Here is a 25,280-nt window from a genome sequence, read left to right as displayed (position 1 = left end):
ATTACCGTAGTAATGTAGTGTGAGAAATGGCGTACGGGGACGCACGATTGTCAGTATGGCTGTATAGAAGATACCTAGAGTTTTAATATTCGGTTGGATGAGTAATATTCAGTTCAGATAAGATTTCTCTTTTTTTTTAACTGTTGAGCTATTGAAATACTAAACACCAATAATCACTTTGAAAAGACAGATGTTGTTTATACAATGTTCGGGTAACTTCACTTTGTTAATATACTGAGGATGCCTGAGGGCCAAGTACCACTTGAAGTTGATTAATGTTTGAAACTTGAATTTGAGTTGAGTGATAGCGGTGAATCTTAGTTCGATTGGTCAGAGTGTGCCAGTAGTCATTTCGTAGCCGTAGTCCGTTGAAGTCGGTGTCTGCTATAAGGGGTTATGGCTGCTTATAGTAAACCGTGGATGCGCGGTATTACCGTAGTCCGTTGAAGCCGGCGTCTGCTATTAGGAGTACAGATAGCTGCTTATAGTAAACCGTGGATGCGCGGTGCGCGGGTGACGCTGGCGGAGGTTGGGTCTTGGAGAGACCATTGGAATATGGGAGTCCGTGGGACTCGGCATTCGGAGGAATGCGTGTGGAACAAACATGAGGTTTGTTGTGGGGCTTAGTGAAAAGCCAGAGTTTGCATTCGGAGGAATGCGTGTGTGTTGTTGGGCTTAGTGAAAAGCCAGAGTTGGCATTCGGTGGAATGCGTGTGTGATGATGGGCTTAGTGAAATCACATATGGCATTCGCGGCCTCAATGTATACCACCATGACATTGTGGCGTTGCCACTTTTATTATCTATATTTTATTATCTGTGGCGTTCCGAAACGGAACGCACTTGATCGAATTTTAAATTGATTCGACGATAGTGAAAATGATTCACTAGGACAATAGTTAATACGCAAAACGCAATACGCAGTTGATACGTATTTAATACCAATACTCAATGATTGTCTGCTGCTAACCTGTACAGACTAGACTCATTGTGGTGACTGGTGAAACATTGTATAGCATTAACAACATAGTACTGTATTATTGAAAGATCGATTAAAGGTTTATTTTACAATCTACGACTTTCATTATACATGGGTAACAAAACCCCATAACATATTCGGTTTTACTCCGGACAACATCTTCAGCCACCCAATCCCTTTGCTTGAAGTCCAAATCCAGCGGAGGACAATAATCGTCATTTACTAAAATTGAAGGTTTTTCGTCCTAGTATAAAAGTTGTCTGGATCCCATTTTATACTCAATCTATAGTATAATACTATAGATATCATGTGAAACGTGACTTGGAAAAAAATCATTCAAATAAATCACAAAATAAAAATTTGAAACAATTTTAAAAGTTACGAAAAGCCCAATTATACGTCAAAATGACGCACAACATCCTCTTTACAACCAAATGGCGGAATTTACATGGATGAGCCAACTATGTACTGCTAGGTCTCGACGGCTAATAAGTTGGTTCTGGATTTTGCAGCGATTCGATGGTAAATATAGAAGAGTTCATACGTCAAATTTACGTAGATTGGACTTCTAGGGTTAAATGCATAAATACCTAAATGATGTTTTGTTTTTATTATCTAATAACGATAAAAAAAACCCGTTGATTTCATTCGTTTTTCAAGCTACGTGCATAGTGTTTCCACTAAAAAGCCTCAATTGAGTCATAAAGTACACAAATTTCAAGCATAATAAGTCACATCATTTCTATAAAACCAAAACTGGCAATAATATAAGTCGTGTTGTGCGATTATGAACATAGTGCATAAGGGCATAAGTCGTTATATTGCAAAGAGTAAAAAAAAAATTATGTGAATACATTGAGTTATTCCATGAAGTACTCGTTCATAAGGCCACAACTACAAAAAAACACGAAAAAAGTATATTTCTGGGGTTGTTACAACATGTGTTCATATGTAAAAATATAGTCTAACATCATATCTTACACATACAAGCTTAAAATTTTGAATTAATAAAGATTTAGTATTGATATATAGTTTTTTGTCTCTCCTGAAAAGTGCTGTTTTTGAGTTATTCCCTTATTCACTGGAGGCACAGAATATATGGACGCCAATGTGAATTTGAATACATAAGTAATTACTTATTTCTTTATTTGAAAGAGTAAGGTGTGCAGATAGTATACCTACCAATAAATCACACAAATTTTTATATTATATAATATGTTAACAATCCCAGATGAAAAGTTAATCAAATAAGAACCAAAAAGTAAATTAGATTTAGATACATTTATTTCAAAGGATTTACAATTCACTTCTAACGTTTTAGAATAATATTATAAACTTGTACACCTTGACAAAAAGTAAAAAATTGCGGGTGAGTTTATTTGAAAGAGTAGTAGTAGTAGTAAGAGTAGTAGTAGTAGAGTAGAGTATTCCGATGTAAATGTCTCGTTAAATAGTACGTGGTTAGAATTCTGGAAGTAGGATCAGAAATTTAAAGGAAAATGGTATGGAAATATTCAAGAAGATTTACAGAGAAGACCTTGGTATGATGAGCTGGATGTAACTAGTCGTGAGTTTATCATCACAATCAACAGATTAAGATTTGGCCACAATAAACCAATAAATCACTTCACACCTTGCAAGACTGAACATAATTAATAGCAATATATGCACTTTCTGTAATGAGAAGATCGGCGATATGAAATTATTATGAACCATCAACCTTATTATTTTCTTTGTTTTCATAATCCTCAACAGTCAACTGTTAAAACCATGCCAAACGCCCAAACAGCCAAAATACGCAAGTCGCAACTTGTAGGTACGCAACATTGATTTGAATTTTGACGTCTATCAAATTTATCTTCGAAGAGAGGTAACCTGCTTAGAAAGTGAAACATCGATTATAGTGAATTAATCGATACTGACTAGAAACATGTGTCGCTCGAACTTGATACACATGTCAATTTTAAAATTCATCAAGCGAATCCCTTTTAAAGTAGTATACTTTCTTTCGTAAATTTAAGGAGCAAAAAAAGGGCAAGTATAATAAAAAAACACAACGCATTTATTATTATGATGATTTTTATTCACTGCATTCGATTACTGATGTCAGATTTCGATTTCTAGAGTAACGTCTCGGGCAGTGTTGCCAATTTGGCATAATTTATGCTAAATTTAGCATATTTTTACATTGTTTAGCATTTTTATTTGTTGTCTAGCATATAGCTTATTTTTTAGCATATAAAATATTATAATATAATAAAAGTTAAACCATATGAAACCAACTACAGTTTTGCTACCTTGCATACGTAAATTTAGTCGACATTTCATGGACATGCACAACTTCCACCTTGGAATTCTGGAATGAAGTAATGGATTATAAAGACGCAGCTGGTAATAACCCTTTTGCAGATTTATCACAGCTGGCAATATCATATTTGTTTGTTAATGATCATAACAACAAAATAAAACTGCTGTTAACATTTGAGCAAGCTGCACAGGCTAGCACAATGATAGATTTGGGAGGTATAGTTCAGTAGAGTTCTAGTTGAGTAGAGTTGTAGCATACTGATAGTTGTGTTGTCTCGTACGTTGTGAAGTAAATGTGTGTTGCGTGAAATAATATTGTGATGGTAATGTAGTTCATCGAAGGATTGTGGTGTTCTATCTGGCATGAGGTCCAGGATAGTAGATGTGTGTTCTGACCGGTCAGGAGGACCGCGGCAGTATGGTAACCCTGTAAGGTCAGTGTGGGCCGAGGCAGGATGGTAGTTATTTTGGTATCCCGAGATGAATTACCGTAGTAATGTAGTGTGAGAAATGGCGTACGGGGACGCATGATTGTCAGTATGGCTGTATAGAAGATACCTAGAGTTTTAATATTCGGTTGGATGAGTAATATTCAGTTCAGATAAGATTTCTCTTTTTTTTTAACTGTTGAGCTATTGAAATACTAAACACCAATAATCACTTTGAAAAGACAGATGTTGTCCAATGTGGGATGCTTGAGGAGCGTTTAAATAAAATCTCACAACATCCACGAAGATGCGTTTATTCGCACGTTACAATAATTCAATAGGATAGAAAAACTGAGCGCACATCCGTCGTCTAAAGCTGGTCGCCACGGAGTGAAGGCTCGCGAGTCGCGAAGCGTAGCGGACAACTCTCGTGTGCGGCCGGAGCGGGGCGCGGGGTGAAGGGCACGTAGTCCCGTTATACGCTCGCTCAGCTGGCCGCCACACTACTCCCCCGCCGAGACCGATGCCACAGCTAAGGTCGATAGTAGTTGGGGAAGCGAACCACTCGTCCACTTCTAGTCTTGAACGGTAGTGATTTGCTGTTCTCATCGTGTTGTGGTTCTTCCTGTAATTTAGTAAGCAAATAAGCAGGTTTAAGCCTATCTATGGTTACATGCGAAAGCTTGCCTCCCACGTCAATTTTAAATGTTTTTTCTCCTCTTTCAATCACTTTGTGCGGGCCAGAATAAGGTGATTCTAATGATTTTTTAATGGGGCCTTTGCGAAGGAAAACATAGTCAGCAATTTGTAAGCTCTTAGGTATGAAAAAGGTTTTGCTGGTATGCCAGTGCGCTGGTTTTGGTGCGAGATTATGAAAATGATTGCGTAGGCGGGATGCAAAATCTGTTAGATCAGTACTATGAGCTTTAGGAGCGAGAAACTCACCGGGAAGGCGCAGTGGCTCCCCGTACACTAGCTCAGCTGCAGACGACTCAATGTCTTCCTTCCAAGCGCTGCGAATGCCAAGTAAAACAAGTGGAAGTACCTCAGACCATTGATCATTTTTATGGCACATGATAGCTGCCTTAAGCTGCCGATGAAAGCGCTCCACCATGCCGTTGCATGCCGGGTGATACGCCGTCGTAGGGCGATGAACTGCACCCAACAGTGAAGAAATGCTACGAAACAAATCAGATTCAAACTGTCTTCCTCTGTCAGTAGTGATCTTCTCTGGACATCCGTATCTCGCCACCCAACCAGAGAGAAAAGCACGGGCACACGTCTCGGCTTGTATGTCTGGTAAAGGAACTGCCTCAGGCCAACGCGTGAATCTATCGATGATCGTGAGACAATATCTGTAACCAGAAGAATAAGGTAATGGTCCTACAATGTCCATGTGGACATGCGAAAAACGTTGAGAAGGTGTAGAAAATTGAGAGAAAGGTGAAATTGTATGACGAATGACTTTGTTGCGCTGGCAATCTGTGCAAGCTCGCGCCAAGCGTCGACAATCTTTTTTAATTCCAGGCCAAACAAATCGTTGCGTAATCAACTTAATGCTCGCCTTAGCACCAGGATGGCTTAAGCCATGTAGATTATTAAAAACTTGTTCGCGAAAGGCCTTAGTAACAAACGGTCTTGGATTTTGCATAGACACGTCACAGTAGATGAAATGAGATGAATTTGGTAATTTTACTTTTGCTAGTTTAAGAGATGAATTGGTATTTAAAAGTTCTTGCAGCTCAATATCTGTACTTTGAGCGCGTGCAAGCTCCTCAAAATTTATAGAGTCTGCGATTTCCTCTATTCTGGACATAGCGTCGGCTACCATATTCTCAGACCCGGTCACGTACCTGATATCTGTAGTAAATTGAGAAATAAAATCTAAATATCTAAATTGTCGAGGTGAACATTTATCTCGATTAGTTTTGAACATGAAAGTCAGCGGCTTATGATCTGTGTACACAGTAAAGTTTCTGGCCTCCAGCATATGTCGAAAATATCGTATAGCTTCATAAATGGCTAACAGTTCTCGATCATACGGACTATATTTTACCTGAGACGGCTTAAGTTTGCGTGAGAAAAACGCTAGCGGTTGCCAGTCATCATTTACCCGTTGTTGGAGCACAGCACCGACTGCGATGTCAGAGGCATCTGTGTGAATTGCAAAATCACAGTCGGACCTAGGATGAGCTAATAAGGTTGCTCTCGCAAGAGACGACTTACAGGCATTGAAGGAGTCCAGCATGACATCAGACATCTCGATAGGTTGGTTATTTTTCTTTTTAGATCCTGAGAGTGCCAGGCTGAGAGGACCTTGAATAGAAGATGCATCTGGAATGAAACGCCTATAAAAATTATACATTCCTAGAAATCGGCGGAGTTCTCTTACACTCTTCGGAACTGGATAATCTACCACAGCTTGAACCTTTTCTTCAACAGGACTAATTCCAGCTGATGTAACTTTGTGACCTAAGAAGGTTATACTAGGTAAACCAAACTCACATTTACTTGAATTAATAAGCATGCCGTAGTCTGAAAGTCTCTTAAATAATTGATCCAGGTGTTCCAGGTGCTCATCGTAATCTGCGGAAAAGACCAAAATATCATCGACATACCCATAACAAAAGGATAGTCCTTTGAGCATTTCATCAACAAAACGTTGAAAGGTCTGAGCTGCGTTGCGAAGGCCAAACGTCATATAACAAAACTCGAATAATCCGAATGGTGTAGTAATGGCGGTCTTTGGTATATCGCTCTTGAAAACTGGTATTTGGTTAAATGCTCTTACCATGTCGATTTTAGAAAATATAGTGCTTCCAGCAATTAAATGTGTAAAGTCCTGAATATGTCTGATGGGGTAGCGGTCTGGCAAAGTTCTTGCATTTAAAGCTCTATAGTCGCCGCAGGGTCTCCAGCCGTTGTCTTTCTTAGGAGCTAAATGTAATGGAGATGACCAAGAACTGTCTGACCTGCGTGCCACGCCTGATTGCAGCATGTCCTCAAATTCTTTTTGTGCTATCTGAAGGCGATCCGGTGGCAGCCTGCGTGGTCGTGAGGAAACGGGTGGACCTGGAGTAGTTCGAATATAATGAACGGTATTATGTTTCACCTCCTTATGTGTACCAGCCGGGCGGGTTATGTCTGGATATTTGCGCAAAAGCTGATGGTAAATAGAATCTCCAGAAATTACCTTAATTGAACCATAGTCGCTGTCAGTTGGAATCTCAATTGACGCTGTGACCTGGAGTGACGTCAATCCATCAATAAGTCGCTGCTGGCGGCAATCTACCAACAGATTATAAAAAGAAAGAAAATCAACTCCAATTATCGGCTTATTAATATCTGCAACTACAAATCGCCATTTAAAATCACGCCGCAAACCTAAATTAATATTTATCTGCACCCAGCCATATGTAGGTATCACAGTGCCGTTGGCCGCGAACAGCTGATAGTCAGTCTTCTCTCGATATTGCCTGAGCGCTCTGCGTGGATAAACACACAAATCAGAACCTGTATCGACAAGAAATTTTATTTTACTTATTTTATCAATAACAAAAAGGCGGCCTGGCGAAACATTGCAGTCGGTTGCCGCTAGTTCCGGCTGCACATGTTGTTTTCCGACGACAAATTAAATTTGCATAGTTTAATACATTTATGCGCTCGCTTGCCAAATCTATGATGATACCAACAAAAATCAAAATTTCTAGATTTAGATCTTGACCTGTTACGGTTAGTTCTTATTCGAGATGGGGTACGTGACCTTGATCTGTGGAAATTACCTTTTAGTGAAGCTACTTCTTTCGTTAAATTTTCTAATTGCTTACTTAATTCTGAAATTTCATTATTATTCAAATTATTATTTAAAGTGCAAACTTGTTGGGTAGGGTGTACAATATCATGAACAGAATCTGCTAAATCGGCAATCGCTTCTAAACTGAGACTTTTTTGTGAAGCTATTATTGTTTGAATATTTAATGGTAACCGACCTGTCCATAAAGTCCTGAGAAATTCGTCCGGAACAGCTGGCCCCGCCAAATTCTGTAGATGACGAAGAAACTGTGACGGTTTTCTGTCCCCTAATTCCTCTTGAGCCAAAAGTTGTTGTATTCGTCTTTCCTGTGACGCCGTTAGCCGTTTTATTAATTCTGTTTTAAGTTTATTATATTTATTCTCAGCTGGAGGATTTTTTATTATATCCTTGACTTCCTGGGCAAACCTTTGTTCTAATTGCGACGAAATGTGGTAAAACTTCGTCGTATCAGACGTTATTCCAGCTAAAAAGAATTGTCCTTCAACCTGCGCGAACCACAAAGCAGGGTCATCCGCCCAAAATGGCGGCAGCCGCACGCCGACTTTATTCAATTCCAAATCCGATCGGTCTTCTTTTTCCATTATAAAACGTTTTTTGAAGTCGGGGTCACCAATGTGGGATGCTTGAGGAGCGTTTAAATAAAATCTCACAACATCCACGAAGATGCGTTTATTCGCACGTTACAATAATTCAATAGGATAGAAAAACTGAGCGCACATCCGTCGTCTAAAGCTGGTCGCCACGGAGTGAAGGCTCGCGAGTCGCGAAGCGTAGCGGACAACTCTCGTGTGCGGCCGGAGCGGGGCGCGGGGTGAAGGGCACGTAGTCCCGTTATGCGCTCGCTCAGCTGGCCGCCACAATACAATGTTCGGGTAACTTCACTTTGTTAATATACTGAGGATGCCTGAGTACCACTTGAAGTTGATTAATGTTTGAAACTTGAATTTGAGTTGAGTGATAGCGGTGAATCTTAGTTCGATTGGTCAGAGTGTGCCAGTAGTCATTTCGTAGCCGTAGTCCGTTGAAGTCGGTGTCTGCTATAAGGGGTTATGGCTGCTTATAGTAAACCGTGGATGCGCGGTATTACCGTAGTCCGTTGAAGCCGGCGTCTGCTATTAGGAGTACAGATAGCTGCTTATAGTAAACCGTGGATGCGCGGTGCGCGGGTGACGCTGGCGGAGGTTGGGTCTTGGAGAGACCATTGGAATATGGGAGTCCGTGGGACTCGGCATTCGGAGGAATGCGTGTGGAACAAACATGAGGTTTGTTGTGGGGCTTAGTGAAAAGCCAGAGTTTGCATTCGGAGGAATGCGTGTGTGTTGTTGGGCTTAGTGAAAAGCCAGAGTTGGCATTCGGTGGAATGCGTGTGTGATGATGGGCTTAGTGAAATCACATATGGCATTCGCGGCCTCAATGTATACCACCATGACATTGTGGCGTTGCCACTTTTATTATCTATATTTTATTATCTGTGGCGTTCCGAAACGGAACGCACTTGATCGAATTTTAAATTGATTCGACGATAGTGAAAATGATTCACTAGGACAATCATCATCAATACATATAATAAAATTCTAGAAAAGTGGTGTCTGTTCAATGAAAATATGTAAAAAAAAATTAGCAGGGGTTATTACTAAATCGATCCCAAACCCAAAACTTTTGTTAAAAAAATTTTTGTCTGTTTGTCTGTTTGTCTGTATGTTTGAACACGCTAATCTCAGAAACGGCTTATCCGATTTAGATGCGGTTTTCACTAATATATTGTGGTAAGCCTCATTTAACATTTAGTGTTTATTTCATGTCAATCGGTTCATAAATAAAAAAGTTATGACCATTTAAGTAATCACAGCGAACATTTGCTAAGGCATTCTATACATGAATTACTTTATTACGTAAATTATATTACGCTAAAGTTATTCCTTGACATGTCCAGATGATCATATCGAAAGTCCCCAAGCGTGGGGGGGGGGTGGTTATGCTGAGGGGGTAGTAGGGGGGTCAAAGGACCTTTATTTAGATTTTTGCTCATAAGTCTAAAACCTGTACAAATAGCATTATGGTTACTTCTAGGTAAATTTTCTATATAAAAGGTCTTTGAAATTATGTCGTAGGTTTTAACCCCCGACGCAAAAAGAGGGGTGTTATGACCGCTATGTGTGTATTGCGTGTCTGTCTGTGCCACCGTAGCTCGCTAACGGGTAATACGAATTAGATGCGTTTTTTTGTTACATTAGTTGTTTATTATATTATATTATAGGGGTAAGTGGGAATGAAAAAAACGAATGTTAGTTGTTAATGTAGGTTGTTAATGTAGGTTATACCCAAGTGATATATCAAATGAAAATAGACGACATGTCAGAAACAATTAGTCAAATTTTATCAAAATCGGTTCATCCATTTATTTGATATAGGGGTAAAAGTGGGAATAAATAAATGAATCTTATCAAATATACTCAAGTGACGTATCTAATGAAAGATATGACGTGTAAAGTACAATAAGACATATTTTATCAAAATTGGTTCATCCATTTATTGGATAAAAGTGGCAATAAAAGTTGTCAAATATACCTAAGTGGCATATCAAATGAAAGGGCATGACCTGACGTGAGAAGTATAATGAGGCATAGGTATTTAATCAAAATCGTTTCATCCATTTATTATATTATAGAGGGGTAAAAGTGGGAATGAAAAAAACGAATGTTGTCTGTTATACCCAAGTGATATATCAAATGAAAAAAGACGACCTGTCAGAAACAACAAGTCAAATTATATCAAAATTGGTTCATCAATTTATTTGATATAGGGGTTAAAGTGGGAATAAATAAATAAATTTTATCAAATATACTCAAGTGACGTATTTAATGAAAGACATGACGTGTAAAGTACAATAAGACATAATATTTTATCAAAATTGGTTCATCCATTTATTGGATATAGGTATAAAAGTGGGAATAAAAGTTGTCGAATATACCCAAGTGGCATATCAAATGAAAGGGCATGACCTGACGTGAGAAGTATAATGAGGCATATTTAATCAAAATCGGTTCATCCAATAAATATATGTAGGGCAAAAGTGGGAATGAGAAAAACGAATGCTGTCTGTTATACCCAAGTGATATATCAACTGAAAAAAGACAACCTGTCAGAAACAATTAAGTAGTCCAATGTTATCAAAATCGGTTCATCCATTTATTTGATATAGGGGTAAAAGTGGGAATAAATAAATAAATTTTATCAAATATACTCAAGTGACTTATCTAATGAAAGACATGACGTGTAAAGTACAATAAGACATATTTTATCAAAATTGGTTCATCCATTTATTGGATATAGGTATAAAAGTGGGAATCAAAGTTGTCAAATAATATATCCAAGTGGCATATCAAATGAAAGGGCATGACCTGACGTGAGAAGTATGATGAGGCATATTTAATCAAAATCGGTTCATCCATTTATTGATTTATAGCGGTAAAAGTGGGAATGAATAATCGAATGTGGTCAAATAATATAATCAAGCGGCATATCAAATGACGTGTGAATTACAATTAGTCAGGTTTTATCAAAATTGGTTAATCTGTTTATTACATATAGGGCACCTTAGGGGTGATAGTGGGGATAAATAATCCAAATGGAGTACCAAACGAAAGGATATGACATGTACATAATATATAGGTATGATTAGACATGGTTTAGATCAAAATCGGTTCTGCCATTTACTAGGGGTGTACAAAAGTAGAAGGAATATGGGAGCGGGAGAATAACCACATCCTGGAAATTTTGAACTCTTCTGTACCTAAGTTTTATAGCTCAGTTTATAACAGTTCTTTTGTGTTATTATTTATTTTATTTCTTAACTTTATAATAAAGTGTAAGTACTTATAATTTAGTTGTATATGATAGTACGTGTTTCAAGACGTGTTTACTCAATAATTGTGTGTTAAGTAGTAACTACTATGCAGTCACTATTCCACGCGGACGAAGTCGCGGGCACAGCTAGTAGTTAATACGCAAAACGCAATACGCAGTTGATACGTATTTAATACCAATACTCAATGATTGTCTCCTGCTAACCTGTACAGACTAGACTCATTGTGGTGACTGGTGAAACATTGTATAGCATTAACAACATAGTACTGTATTATTGAAAGATCGATTAAAGGTTTATTTTACAATCTACGACTTTCATTATACATGGGTAACAAAACCCCATAACATATTCGGTTTTACTCCGGACAACATCTTCAGCCACCCAATCCCTTTGCTTGAAGTCCAAATCCAGCGGAGGACAATAATCGTCATTTACTAAAATTGAAGGTTTTTCGTCCTAGTATAAAAGTTGTCTGGATCCCATTTTATACTCAATCTATAGTATAATACTATAGATATCATGTGAAACGTGACTTGGAAAAAAATCATTCAAATAAATCACAAAATAAAAATTTGAAACAATTTTAAAAGTTACGAAAAGCCCAATTATACGTCAAAATGACGCACAACATCCTCTTTACAACCAAATGGCGGAATTTACATGGATGAGCCAACTATGTACTGCTAGGTCTCGACGGCTAATAAGTTGGTTCTGGATTTTGCAGCGATTCGATGGTAAATATAGAAGAGTTCATACGTCAAATTTACGTAGATTGGACTTCTAGGGTTAAATGCATAAATACCTAAATGATGTTTTGTTTTTATTATCTAATAACGATAAAAAAAACCCGTTGATTTCATTCGTTTTTCAAGCTACGTGCATAGTTTTTCCACTAAAAAGCCTCAATTGAGTCATAAAGTACACAAATTTCAAGCATAATAAGTCACATCATTTCTATAAAACCAAAACTGGCAATAATATAAGTCGTGTTGTGCGATTATGAACATAGTGCATAAGGGCATAAGTCGTTATATTGCAAAGAGTAAAAAAAAAATTATGTGAATACATTGAGTTATTCCATGAAGTACTCGTTCATAAGGCCACAACTACAAAAAAACACGAAAAAAGTATATTTCTGGGGTTGTTACAACATGTGTTCATATGTAAAAATATAGTCTAACATCATAATTCGCACGCTGAGAACGAAAGTGACCTAATACGAAATTCGTGTTTTTTGGGAATCATCAAAAAAGTGTTCGTAATTTACAGAACTATTTACAAATCATGTCATAATTTGTTCGAATGCAAAGTTATATAAGATATTAAAGTCTGATATCATTTTAGAGGATATTATCCACCCATACAATCCATAAAAAATAAATTAAATTAAATTTAAATATTTTTTATCTTTTTTTAAAAATTACCATTAGATATTGCGTCACTTTAGTACTGAAAACTTGTAACTCATCTTTGACTAGTTTGGGAATGAGTCACTTTAGTATTTTTGTTCTATGCATGCATTTGGACGTAACCTGAATTATGTCAACTTAGTATTAAAATATTAATGGGAAGTAGTCTAATGAAACCAAATGTTAACTAAGAAATTATATTTATTGTTTGTTTCAAGACTCATTTTTACTATTTACTTAATACCTATGGGCAATCAACTCTAATATTGGTATTATTAATCAACAAAAAATTATACTTCAGTATAATTAATTAAAAAAAGTAATACAAAAGTGCAGTTTTAGTTAGGAACTAGCGGTCCGCCCCGGCTCCGCCCGTGGTACATATTTCACAATAAAAGGTAGTCTATGTTCTTTCTCAATGTCTAAAGATTATCTGTGCCAAATTTCATCAAAATCGGTTCAGTAGTTTATGCGTGAAAACCATACATACATACAAACCTTTCCTCTTTATAATATTAGGGGAGACCGGGTACAAAAGTAACGGTGGGTCGAAAGTAACAAATGCTCTCTAGATTTATCCAATGGGCGAACACCGCTTAGCCTCTGTCAGGCGATAGCCGAGAACGTCCCCCTTAATTGTATTCATTCGCCGCGTGCGCAACGCGCTGTTAGGCTGTGTGACAGGACGCTACGTGTTTTCACGAATCAAAAGTAAGATTTTCGACATTTTTTTATTAAACGTTTACGTAGTCTTAAAAGGATGATAGAAATCTGAATGTTTGCATATCAATTCTTGATTAGAGTAATTGTACATTGCTCATAATCATATTTATGTAGCACGTTCCGTTTTAAAGTTTTGTTGCACGTCTTGGCAAAAATATAGACGGGTACAAAAGTAACATAGCCCTATGGGTACAAAAGTAACATGATATTTTTGTCCCATTATGATTATGTATATTTTTATGTACATCTTTACTTCAACAGAATGCCGCGACAACGCATTAGAACTACTGATCGAGGAATTACCGACACGGCCTCTAATTGTTGCACCATTTTGAAAGATGGTGCAACAATTAGAGGCCTTGCAAAAATATAATAATATTTGCCATGTAACATTATATAGATTTATAAAAAAAATAAAAGCCGGTAATACTAGTGCAGCTACCTTGCGTCGATCGAGATTTACTAATACAAGTAAAGTAATCTACGCGACTATTTAATCGAGTGCTCTGCAGTTTTTTTTCAGTTATCTCCATCGACTAGCATAATGTGAATAATTTTTTTGATAACCTTGCTGAGGTATTGGGAAAGGTACCAATTTGAGTCAAAAGATATTTGGAATATGGACGAGACAGGGGTGACCACTGTCCAAAAACCTAGCAAAATTGTAGATTAAAAAGGGGTTAAACAAGTAGGTGCCATAACCTTAGCAGAGCCTGGAAAATTACTAACTGTTGCTGTTGCCATTAATGCTCTAGGAGAACACATTCCGCTTTTTTCGTATTGCCGAGGGTCTTGTTGGTTGTTCTGGAGCTGGGAATGCTAGTGGATGGATGCAGGATGCAGAATTTTTAATTATAAAAAGAATGATTCCCTTAATTAATCTCATTACTTGAACTTCGAATATTTTTTATTATATTTGTAAGTATTATATTTAAAATACAAAAGTTGATATGTGTTATTAATACAAAGTCTTTAAACAAATAATTTGTTGATTTACCATCATAATATTGTATTAATTACCAACCCCTTTGTCTTGTTACTTTCGACCCACGACGTGTTACTTTCGACCTGCTTACGGGGTCGAAAGTAACAACTTACGATTTTTTTTTTAATTTAATTTATTAATATAAAACACTAAATAATATAATAAATTGAGTTGCTAGTGTAAAGAATATAAACTAAATTTATACATGGTTATATTAATTTAGTGATAACAGTTACACCCAGTCAGAAATCAAGGTACAAGTACAAAGTGTTACTTTTGTACCCGGTCTCCCCTACTAGCTTACCGCCCGCGGCTTCGCCTACTTTGTTTCAAACCTAATAAATTATACACTAAAACCTTCCTATTTAATCACTCTATGAATTAAAAAAAACCGCATCAAAATCCGTTCCGTAGTTTTAAAGATTTAAGCATACAAAGGGACATAGGAACAGAAAAAGCGACTTTGTTTTATACTATGTAGTGTAGATTTATTTCGCACCTCTTAAAGTGAAAGTTTATCTAAAAATTTTGGCTCAGAGCAGATAGATAAATAGCGAACAAAACGCAAGTAAGATCCTGGGAAGTACTAAGTAAAATTCTACTAACAGCTGCGAGTGAAAATCTAGGTAATGAGATACGATGCAGAAACAAGTGGCCGAATGCCAAAAGGTTACTAACGAAAAGAATGAAGCATACCTATCGTTACAGCAGACTTACACTTGCAGACGAGAGAGAGCATAAAGCGCGACGAAGGAAAAAAAATAACTACACAAGAGAAAGAAGAAGAAATGTGTTGATGTCAACTAACTTGAAGAGATTGCTAAAAGTTTCTCAACGAAGGACTCGAGAAACTTTTACAGCCAAACTAATAGAGGTAGGAAAGATTTCAAACCTAGAACCTCAGCTTGTAAAAGTAAAGATAGTGAGCTACTAAATAGTAAGAACGATATTATTAAAAGATGGAATTAGTACTTCCAAGAACTGCTAAATAGCACAGAAACTGCTGAAACACCTTCTGCCATACAAAATTATACTAACATCCCAGATATCTCACTGCCTACAAATAGACGAAGTTAGATTGGCCATTAGGAAACTCAAAAATCATAAGCCACCAGGAACTGATTACATCTCTGTGGAATTGCTTAAATATGCTGAAACTAGCTTTAAGGAGAAATTTTATGAGCTGATAGTCCAGGTGTAGTAGTCTGAAACGACGCCCTGTTAACTTTTCTTTATTCTTTCTAAAAGCACATTGCCTTACACATTGCATAGGTACATGAACCACAGACTAAGTACAGGGTTGCCACAACAATGACATAAGAAAAATAATTATAGTTAAGTTTTTCTAATATAATCTAATACGCCCGATGAGTGGAACATCGCAGTAACATAGGGTATATATTACAGCGGTGTGTACAGCACAAGAAAGGTGACATATTTGATTGCCAGAATTATCACGGTATATCTCTTTTAAACACGGCATATAAAATCTTCGCCTATGTCCTTTTCAATAGAATATCTCCATACACAGAAGACAAACTAGGCGACTACCAGTACGCTTGGGGCCCTAACCGTTCGACTACTGATCAGATTTTAAAACACTTGAGTTCAATGTCATAACACACCATATTATTTTCGTGAATTTTAAGGCTGCATACGACAATGTTCACCGAAATTTCCTGTACCAAGCGTTGACTGAGATCGGCATTCCACCACAATTGGTGTCGTCACTTACAGCAATGACGTTAAAAAAATAAAAAAGCGTCGTTCGGATCCATTCAGTATCTTGCAACCTTTTAGGGCAATGGAAGGCCTTAGGCAGGGTGATGCGCTCTCCAGCCTTCTGATTAACATAGCCTTAGAAAAATGCATCCGAGATTCCAGAAATTGAGACATCGGGCACTTTATTTTTCGAATAGATACAAATACTGAGATACGCGGATGATATAGACCTGGATCGGGAGGACGCTACCAGCAGTGATCCTCTACTGCTGTTAACGCATATATTACTATAGACCAAACTGCCCAAAAGCTCGGTCTACAAGTCAAGTTCGTGGCTGTACGTGACTTTGTGTACCTGGCATAATTAATAACAAACCAGAACGAAATATCTGCAGAAATATTTAAACGAATTATGGCTGATTCGGCCTTCTAAGATATTTTTGATCGAAACTGCTATGCCGAAACATAAAGGTACTGCTATAAAAGACCCTACTAAGACCAGTACTAACATACGGGTCCGAAAGTTGGGTCCTGAGCAAAAAAATGAGGATTGCCTGCTGGTGTTCTAGCGAAAAATCCTCAGACGGATTTTCGGTGCTGTGCTGGAAAATAGACATTGGAGAACGCGGTATAACCATGAGCTTTATGAAATGTACGAGGAGCCGAATGTCTTATAGACCATAAAACTAGGCCGTTTACGCTGGGCCGGATACGAGGCACGTATGGACGACAAGAAGGCACCTCTGCGTCTTCTCTATGGAAAACCAGATGGGCCGAAGCTCCGATGGTTGGATGGCATCTAATGATTGCTGTGAAAATCTGGAGAACTCAGACAAAGGACCGAGAGATCTGGAAGAAAATACTGGACCAGGCCAAGGCCCACTAGCAGCTGTAGAGCCTCAGATGATGATGATCACTCAGCGAGGAAACTCTTGTATTTCATGATAACTTTTTGGGTATGAATTTTTCGTTTTCTTTTTCATTTTCTTGAACCATTTGTAATATAAAATCATCTTTAATCTCTTCATAATAATGACCTAAACATAAATATTTAAACAAATTATTATTGAAACAATGACATAAACTTTAATACGCCATAAAATTAACTTATCAAAATATTATTAAAACGGCCTATTTATACATAATACACTTAAACAAAGAAAGCATTTAATAAAGTACAGGCATAACGAGAAATATGTCGTTACCTTTAGAATAGTTGATAATACAAAAATGACTTAATATGATTTAAGTCACAATTCAAAAACTGCATTTTAGTACAAAAGTGACCTAATACGAATAAAGGTCTTGTTAGGATTAGAACATTGACATAATATTTACTTACCTTTCGGTAAATAAACGCCGCAATCAGGATTAAATCACTTTAAAACTAAGAAATGTAATCACCGTGCCGACATAATACTAAAACGGTCACTATTTTAGCGGAGGGACGTTTAAAATACGCAAATTATAAAGAGACGCAACATACGTGTTTTTCGGTTTCTAGGTGACATAGGATAGTTTTTGATTTATTAAATGATAGAATACCTTATTCTGAGTCATTTTATGAGTATAACTCATTTTTGCAAAATTTTGAGTTAGGTCACTTTCGTTCTCAGCGTGCGAATTATCTTACACATACAAGCTTAAAATTTTGAATTAATAAAGATTTAGTATTGATATATAGTTTTTTGTCTCTCCTGAAAAGTGCTGTTTTTGAGTTATTCCCTTATTCACTGGAGGCACAGAATATATGGACGCCAATGTGAATTTGAATACATAAGTAATTACTTATTTCTTTATTTGAAAGAGTAAGGTGTGCAGATAGTATACCTACCAATAAATCACACAAATTTTTATATTATATAATATATTAACAATCCCAGATGAAAAGTTAATCAAATAAGAACCAAAAAGTAAATTAGATTTAGATACATTTATTTCAAAGGATTTACAATTCACTTCTAACGTTTTAGAATAATATTATAAACTTGTACACCTTGACAAAAAGTAAAAAATTGCGGGTGAGTTTATTTGAAAGAGTAGTAGTAGTAGTAAGAGTAGTAGTAGTAGAGTAGAGTATTCCGATGTAAATGTCTCGTTAAATAGTACGTGGTTAGAATTCTGGAAGTAGGATCAGAAATTTAAAGGAAAATGGTATGGAAATATTCAAGAAGATTTACAGAGAAGACCTTGGTATGATGAGCTGGATGTAACTAGTCGTGAGTTTATCATCACAATCAACAGATTAAGATTTGGCCACAATAAACCAATAAATCACTTCACACCTTGCAAGACTGAACATAATTAATAGCAATATATGCACTTTCTGTAATGAGAAGATCGGCGATATGAAATTATTATGAACCATCAACCTTATTATTTTCTTTGTTTTCATAATCTTCAACAGTCAACTGTTAAAACCATGCCAAACGCCCAAACAGCCAAAATACGCAAGTCGCAACTTGTAGGTACGCAACATTGATTTGAATTTTGACGTCTATCAAATTTATCTTCGAAGAGAGGTAACCTGCTTAGAAAGTGAAACATCGATTATAGTGAATTAATCGGTACTGACTAGAAACATGTGTCGCTCGAACTTGATACACATGTGTTGCCGCAACAAAATCGTGCGGAACGGAGCGTTGCGACTGCGTCATCGCGTCGTCACGTCGCGGCGCCGTGCGATTGGCCGCGGATTGACCCCACTGTCCTCTACTACTTCGACTCGCCACGCAACCGCTGAGCAGGACACTCCCTCACTAAAAATCAACTGTACCAAACCGCACTCTGTAATTTTAATCAATAAACTTTATACGCGCAAGTTTAATTGTCTTCTTCTTTCGTCGTCAACATTTCTGGACCTTCGACACCGGATCACATCCTGGATTTTGGAGACGCAATCGGCAAGGAAGTCGCAAAATTACAGTGCAGTTTGGTAAGACGGCCAGCTAATTTATCCAACCCTGTAAAGCTTCATCTGAGTAATACTGTGCTTTGTATATTCCAGAGCTTTTGGTGTTGCTTGCCTCCTCACGTGCTTTTACGCAACCGAAGAATCTGCTTCACGTGGCACGTAAGTACTTGTAGCTTTTTACTTCAGTCATTATGTCTCTTTCTGAGCAAAAGGAGCTTAAGGATTTGAGGAAAAAAAGGGGATTAATCAAATGTAGGCTAACGAATTTTAAGAAATATGTTTCGTCTTTTGAAAACGTGGATCTTGATACACATCAAAGGGCAGAACTAAAATTACGTATACCAGGTGCACAAAGTTTAATGAACGATTTCAACCAAGTACAAAGTAAAATCGAAGATCTTGTCCCGGAGTCAGAAACGGATAAACTCATAGAATCACGCGTAGAGTTTGAGAGGGAATATTATGTTGTCCTGGCGATGCTGGACTGCATGGTAAACCCAGATAATTCCGAGGATAGATCTAATAAATCCATTGACTGTTCCTTAGCGCACGACCATACGACCTGTAACAATTTTAATAACGATTCAGTAAAATTACCGACTATTTCTGTACCTAGCTTTGACGGTTCACATGAACACTGGGTAGAATTTCGCGACACGTTTTCATCCTTAATTCACAATTCGAAAACAATACCACCGGTTCAAAAATTCCATTATTTAAAGGCGAGTTTAAAAGGCGATGCCAAAATCGTTATAGAAAACGTTGAATTTTCATCCGAAAATTATCTGGTTGCATGGGAACTTTTATTACACCGTTTTAATAACACGCGATTGATAGTGCAAAGTCACATTAAAGCAATATTTTCACTTCAAAACGTCTCAAGAGAATCGGCTATTCAATTACACAATTTAATTGATACAGTTTTAAAAAATTTACGTATTCTTAAAATCTTAGGAGAACCCACGGAATACTGGGACACTTTGATTATTTATATCGTAGTTTCAAAGTTAGATCCTACCACTGAACGCGAGTGGGAACAATTTAAAAACACATTTTATAAATTACATAAGGACAAAATTATTAAACTAAACGATTTATTAGAATTTATTAAAGAAAAAGCCGATTTATTAACTACACTATCCGTAAATCACAGTAAACCTAGTATTTCAAATAACTCAAATAAATTTTCTACTTACCAAAATAAAAATTCATCATCCAAAATTCATTGCAACATAGTTTCGGATAACAAACAATCTAAATCGCAATCCAATAAGTCGCGCAGCCATTACAAGTCATGTTTGCTATGTAGCGAAAGGCATCAGCTGTATTCATGCCAGAAGTTTCTCGACTTATCTCCGCAACATAGGGTTAATTTCATAAATGATAAAAACTTATGCATTAATTGTATGCGCCCAGGTCATTTAGTTGATACTTGTCTTTTTGGTCCGTGTAGAAAGTGTGAACAAAAGCACAATAGTTTACTTTGTGATGCAATTAAATTATCACCAATTAAACAAAATACAGTGACGTTAACTACGTACGAGCACCCCTCGCTTACTAATACGCATCCCGTTTCAGTGGTTTCAGTAGATAACGCACACATGCAACTTCAATGTATTAATCACGCACAAACCGTTATGCATACAAAGGATGACAATTCTTCGCAACAGATTGTCATATTGTCTACGGCGATAGTTGATGTATATAATGAATCGGGTGAGTATTATTGCGCACGCGCAGTTCTAGATAGCGGAAGCGAGCGATCCTTTATAACGCAATCGTTTGCAAATAAATTAAATATACGAATATTACAGTCCACTCAACATATTCACGGTGTAGGTAATTCTATTACGCAATGTTCGCAATCTTGTAACATTGAAATTAAATCGCGCGACGGGAGCTTCACTGCCCGTTTTCAATGTTTGATTTTGCCCCAAATTACATCAAAATTGCCTACAACCACGGTTAATTTAAATCAATTTAATATTCCTCACAATTTATTGTTAGCTGATCCCAATTTTTACGAAAGTCAACCTATTGATTTACTGATCGGTGCTGATTTATTTTGGGAATTAATAACTGAAGGAAAAATGCGCCTGAAAAGTGGTCCTTTCCTTCAAAACACCAAATTAGGTTGGATAGTGTCAGGTGCAATTAAATCTTTTCCGTATACTAGTAATAAAAAATTATCACATATTAATTGTAATTATTCGACATTATCCACGGAAGATGATTCACTCGATAAGTTAGTTAGGAATTTCTGGGAATTAGAAGAATTATCCGCGCCTAGCAATAAATTACAGCAATTATCGAGCGAAGATAATATTGCTTGTGAGGAACATTTTATTCGCACAACACGTCGACTTTCCGATGGTCGTTTCTGTGTTTCAATTCCGTTGAAACAATCACCTGAGTTATTAGGTAATACACGCGCACAAGCTGAACGTCGTTTTTACGCATTAGAGAAACGTCTTCAGCAAAATACTAATTATAAAAAGATGTATTCTGATTTTATACAGGAGTATATTAATTTAGGTCATATGAGTCTCGTCAATACGTATGGGAATCCGCACTATTTCCTACCGCATCATGGTGTGTTTAGGGAGCACGCCACCACAACTAAATTACGCGTAGTTTTTGATGCGAGTATGAAGTCTAGTTCCGGCGTATCATTAAACGACATACAAATGATTGGACCTGCTATTCAAGGTGATTTAATTTCTATTTTATTACGTTTTCGCGAGAATAGGTATGTTGCATGCGCTGACATTGAAAAATTTTACAGGCAATTGAATATTGCTGAAGATCAGCGTGACCTGCAGCTGATCTTGTGGCGGGATGATCCCTCAGAGCCGCTGAGGGTGTACCGACTCAACACCGTGACGTACGGAACGGCATCCGCACCGTATCTAAGTTGTAGATGTTTAAAGGAATTAGCCAAACACTCGAATATTCCGTATGTAGCCGATACTATTAATAATTGTTTTTACGTTGACGATCTCATAGTTTCATCGAATTCTATATCCGAATTAGAAAATATTTGTAAAGAAACTAGTAGTCTTTTAGAGTCAGCTTGTATTAAATTACGAAAATGGATTTTTAGTCATAATTTAAATTTAATTACGCCTAGCGTTAATGAATGGCAAACGCACGATCTATGTTTACATAAAACTTGTAACAATAAAACTTTAGGTATCGGATGGAATAGTCTCGATGATTATATTTATTATTTCACGCAAATTATACAAAAGAGTGAAGTAGTGACAAAACGTATTATTTTATCGTGCGCTTCACAAATATACGATCCGCTAGGATTATTAAGTCCGTTTATTACTATCGCAAAGCATTTATTACAAAGATGTTGGTTGTTAAAATTGACGTGGGATGAATCGGTTCCTAACGAAATTTCGCAAATATGGGATAAATTTATAAATGGATTATCTTTTCTTAGTAGTTTACGAATACCGCGTCACGTTATGTGCATTGATCCAGTGCGAACCGAACTACATATATTTACCGATGCTTCACAGGTCGCGTACGGAGCTTGCGCATACGCTCGTACGATCAATGCAACAGCTGATGTCACAGTGCGCTTGATATGTTCGAAGGGTAAGATCGCGCCGACTAAACCTACAACTATACCTAGATTAGAGTTGTGTGGTGCGTTGTTAGGTGCACGATTATATTATAAGCTTATTGGATCACTGCGTTCAAATTTTGATAAAATTGTATTTTGGACAGATTCAACTATCGTTTTAGGTTGGTTAGGTATGCCTATTAATTTATTAAAACCTTATGTTCAAAATAGGACGGCAGAGATTCACGAGCTGACCAAGGAACATCCATGGCGTCACGTCGCAGGCAAGGATAATCCAGCCGATTTAGTCTCACGCGGGCAAAGTCTAGAAGCGCTTAGCTCCTCATCTTTATGGTGGGAGGGTCCGTTATTTTTACATAATGTACATTTTGAATTGCCCGAATTAAAACATTCCAAATTAATTAATTCAGATTTGCCGGAAATTAAATCTACAAATATTTGTTGTCACATAAGTAATAATTTAAACGATAATTTAATTATTTTTTCTCGATTTTCACAATATAATAGACTTAAACGCGCAGCTGCTTATGTATTACGTTTTATTAATAACGCGCGAAATAAAACTAATAAGTGGACAGGTTTATTATCAGTCGAGGAATTAAATCGTGCTGAATTAACGTTAGCAAAGTTGAGTCAACAGGAATCGTTTCCCGATATTTACTATGCGCTTAAAAATAATAAAAATATAACGAATATATCAGGCTACAATCAAATTTCTAAATTAAATGTATTTTTTGACGCAAATAATAATTTAATTCGTGTAGGTGGGCGTATTCAAAATTCGCCAAATTTTAGTTTTAATAAAAAATTTCCTATTTTAATCGCAGCTAATCATCATTTTTCACTTTTGCTTTTTCGGTTCGAGCATGAACGTTTACTCCACGCCGGGCCACAGCTTCTACTGTTTACGCTCAGAGAGATGTGGTGGCCGGTCGGCGGCAGAAACCTCGGTAGGAAGGTGGTACATTCGTGCATGCGCTGCGCACGACTGCAACCGACTACGGTCGCGCCTATAATGGGGAATCTACCGCAGGAGCGTCTGGACCCAGGTTATCCGTTTATACGTTGTGGTGTCGACTACGCTGGCCCAGTGTTCACGTTGAATCGCAAAGGCAGAGGTGCTAAGTTGCAAAAATCGTACATATGCTTATTTATATGTTTTGTTACACGCGCGGTTCACTTGGAACTTGTTAGCGATCTATCGTCGGAATCATATCTATTAGCTTTGAAACGTTTTATATCGCGGCGAGGTAAACCCGTGACTATCTTTTCTGACAATGGGAAGAATTTTGTCGGTCTCATGAATGAGTTCAAAAAATTTTTAGCTACCTGTTCTGATGAAATTAAAGCATATGCAACTTCGCAAAATATTAATTTTAAAATGATACCTTTTTACGCTAGTCATTTCGGGGGATTGTGGGAAGCTGGAGTAAAAAGCTGCAAGCACCATCTCAAACGTGTAGTAGGTAACGCACATCTAACGTTCGAGGAGTTTAGCACAGTATTGACCCAGGTTGAAGCTGTCCTGAACTCCCGTCCTTTGACCCATCTTTCCACAGATCCCAATGATTTCCTTCCACTTAGCCCTGCACATTTCCTGGTTGGTCGTCCGCTGACTGCACCTGTAACGGCTGAGCTGCTATACGACGTGCCTGAGCTTCGTCTCCCGAGGTTCCAGAGGGTGGAACAAATACGCCAGCACTTTTGGAATCGTTGGTCCAAAGAGTATGTCTCCGAGATGCAAACGCGAACCAGATGGCACCAGCACAAGGGGGAGCTCAAGGAGAACACGCTCGTTCTCATTAAGGACGACCGATTGCCGCCGTTGAAGTGGAGCTTGGGGCGCATCCACGCGACATATCCGGGGAAGGATGGAGTAGCACGAGTGGCCGACATTCGTACTGCAGACGGCATCGTGCGTCGGGCGTTCACTAAAATTTGTCCGCTTCCTTCACCAGATAGCTGATTCTTCGCTTCGTGGTCGACAGTTCGTTGGAACCAGCACGTTCCAAGGCCGGGAGCATGTTGCCGCAACAAAATCGTGCGGAACGGAGCGTTGCGACTGCGTCATCGCGTCGTCACGTCGCGGCGCCGTGCGATTGGCCGCGGATTGACCCCACTGTCCTCTACTACTTCGACTCGCCACGCAACCGCTGAGCAGGACACTCCCTCACTAAAAATCAACTGTACCAAACCGCACTCTGTAATTTTAATCAATAAACTTTATACGCGCAAGTTTAAGTCAGTCTTTTGTAAGTAAGTAAGTCTTCTTCTTTCGTCGTCAACAACATGTCAATTTTAAAATTCATCAAGCGAATCCCTTTTAAAGTAGTATACTTTCTTTCGTAAATTTAAGGAGCAAAAAAAGGGCAAGTATAATAAAAAAACACAACGCATTTATTATTATGATGATTTTTATTCACTGCATTCGATTACTGATGTCAGATTTCGATTTCTAGAGTAACGTCTCGGGCAGTGTTGCCAATTTGGCATAATTTATGCTAAATTTAGCATATTTTTACATTGTTTAGCAT

At 37.5% G+C, this 25,280-nt stretch overlaps 2 protein-coding genes and 1 long non-coding RNA gene across 3 annotated transcripts; 2 read left to right on the top strand and 1 right to left on the bottom strand.

Annotated features, from left to right (window-relative positions):
* Positions 1-19,489: 19,489 nt before the first annotated feature.
* LOC149895147 (uncharacterized) lies at positions 19,490-20,835 on the bottom strand. The gene is made up of 2 exons (XR_016458505.1): positions 20,345-20,835; positions 19,490-19,710 (listed from the first exon to the last, which is right to left on the bottom strand). It is a non-coding gene; the product is annotated as an uncharacterized LOC149895147 (long non-coding RNA).
* A 384-nt stretch (positions 20,836-21,219) lies between these two features.
* LOC149895145 (uncharacterized) lies at positions 21,220-24,976 on the top strand. The gene is made up of 2 exons (XM_090119215.1): positions 21,220-22,104; positions 22,679-24,976. The coding sequence occupies exons 1-2, from the start codon at positions 21,239-21,241 to the stop codon at positions 22,743-22,745; spliced, it is 933 nt and encodes a 310-aa protein (XP_089975341.1). The 5' UTR covers positions 21,220-21,238; the 3' UTR covers positions 22,746-24,976.
* On the top strand, positions 23,666-24,860 carry LOC149895146 (uncharacterized). The gene is made up of 2 exons (XM_090119157.1): positions 23,666-24,661; positions 24,705-24,860. Exons 1-2 carry the CDS (start codon positions 23,666-23,668, stop codon positions 24,858-24,860), a joined length of 1,152 nt encoding a protein of 383 aa, XP_089975283.1.
* Positions 24,977-25,280: the final 304 nt, after the last annotated feature.

The sequence above is a fragment of the Colias eurytheme genome, chromosome 32 (assembly GCF_061535395.1).
Source record: "Colias eurytheme isolate Ceu_HAF_F1 chromosome 32, ilColEury1 Martin Lab GWU primary, whole genome shotgun sequence".
Classification (NCBI taxonomy): domain Eukaryota; kingdom Metazoa; phylum Arthropoda; class Insecta; order Lepidoptera; family Pieridae; genus Colias; species Colias eurytheme.
This window is presented reverse-complemented; position numbering and strand designations above follow the sequence as displayed.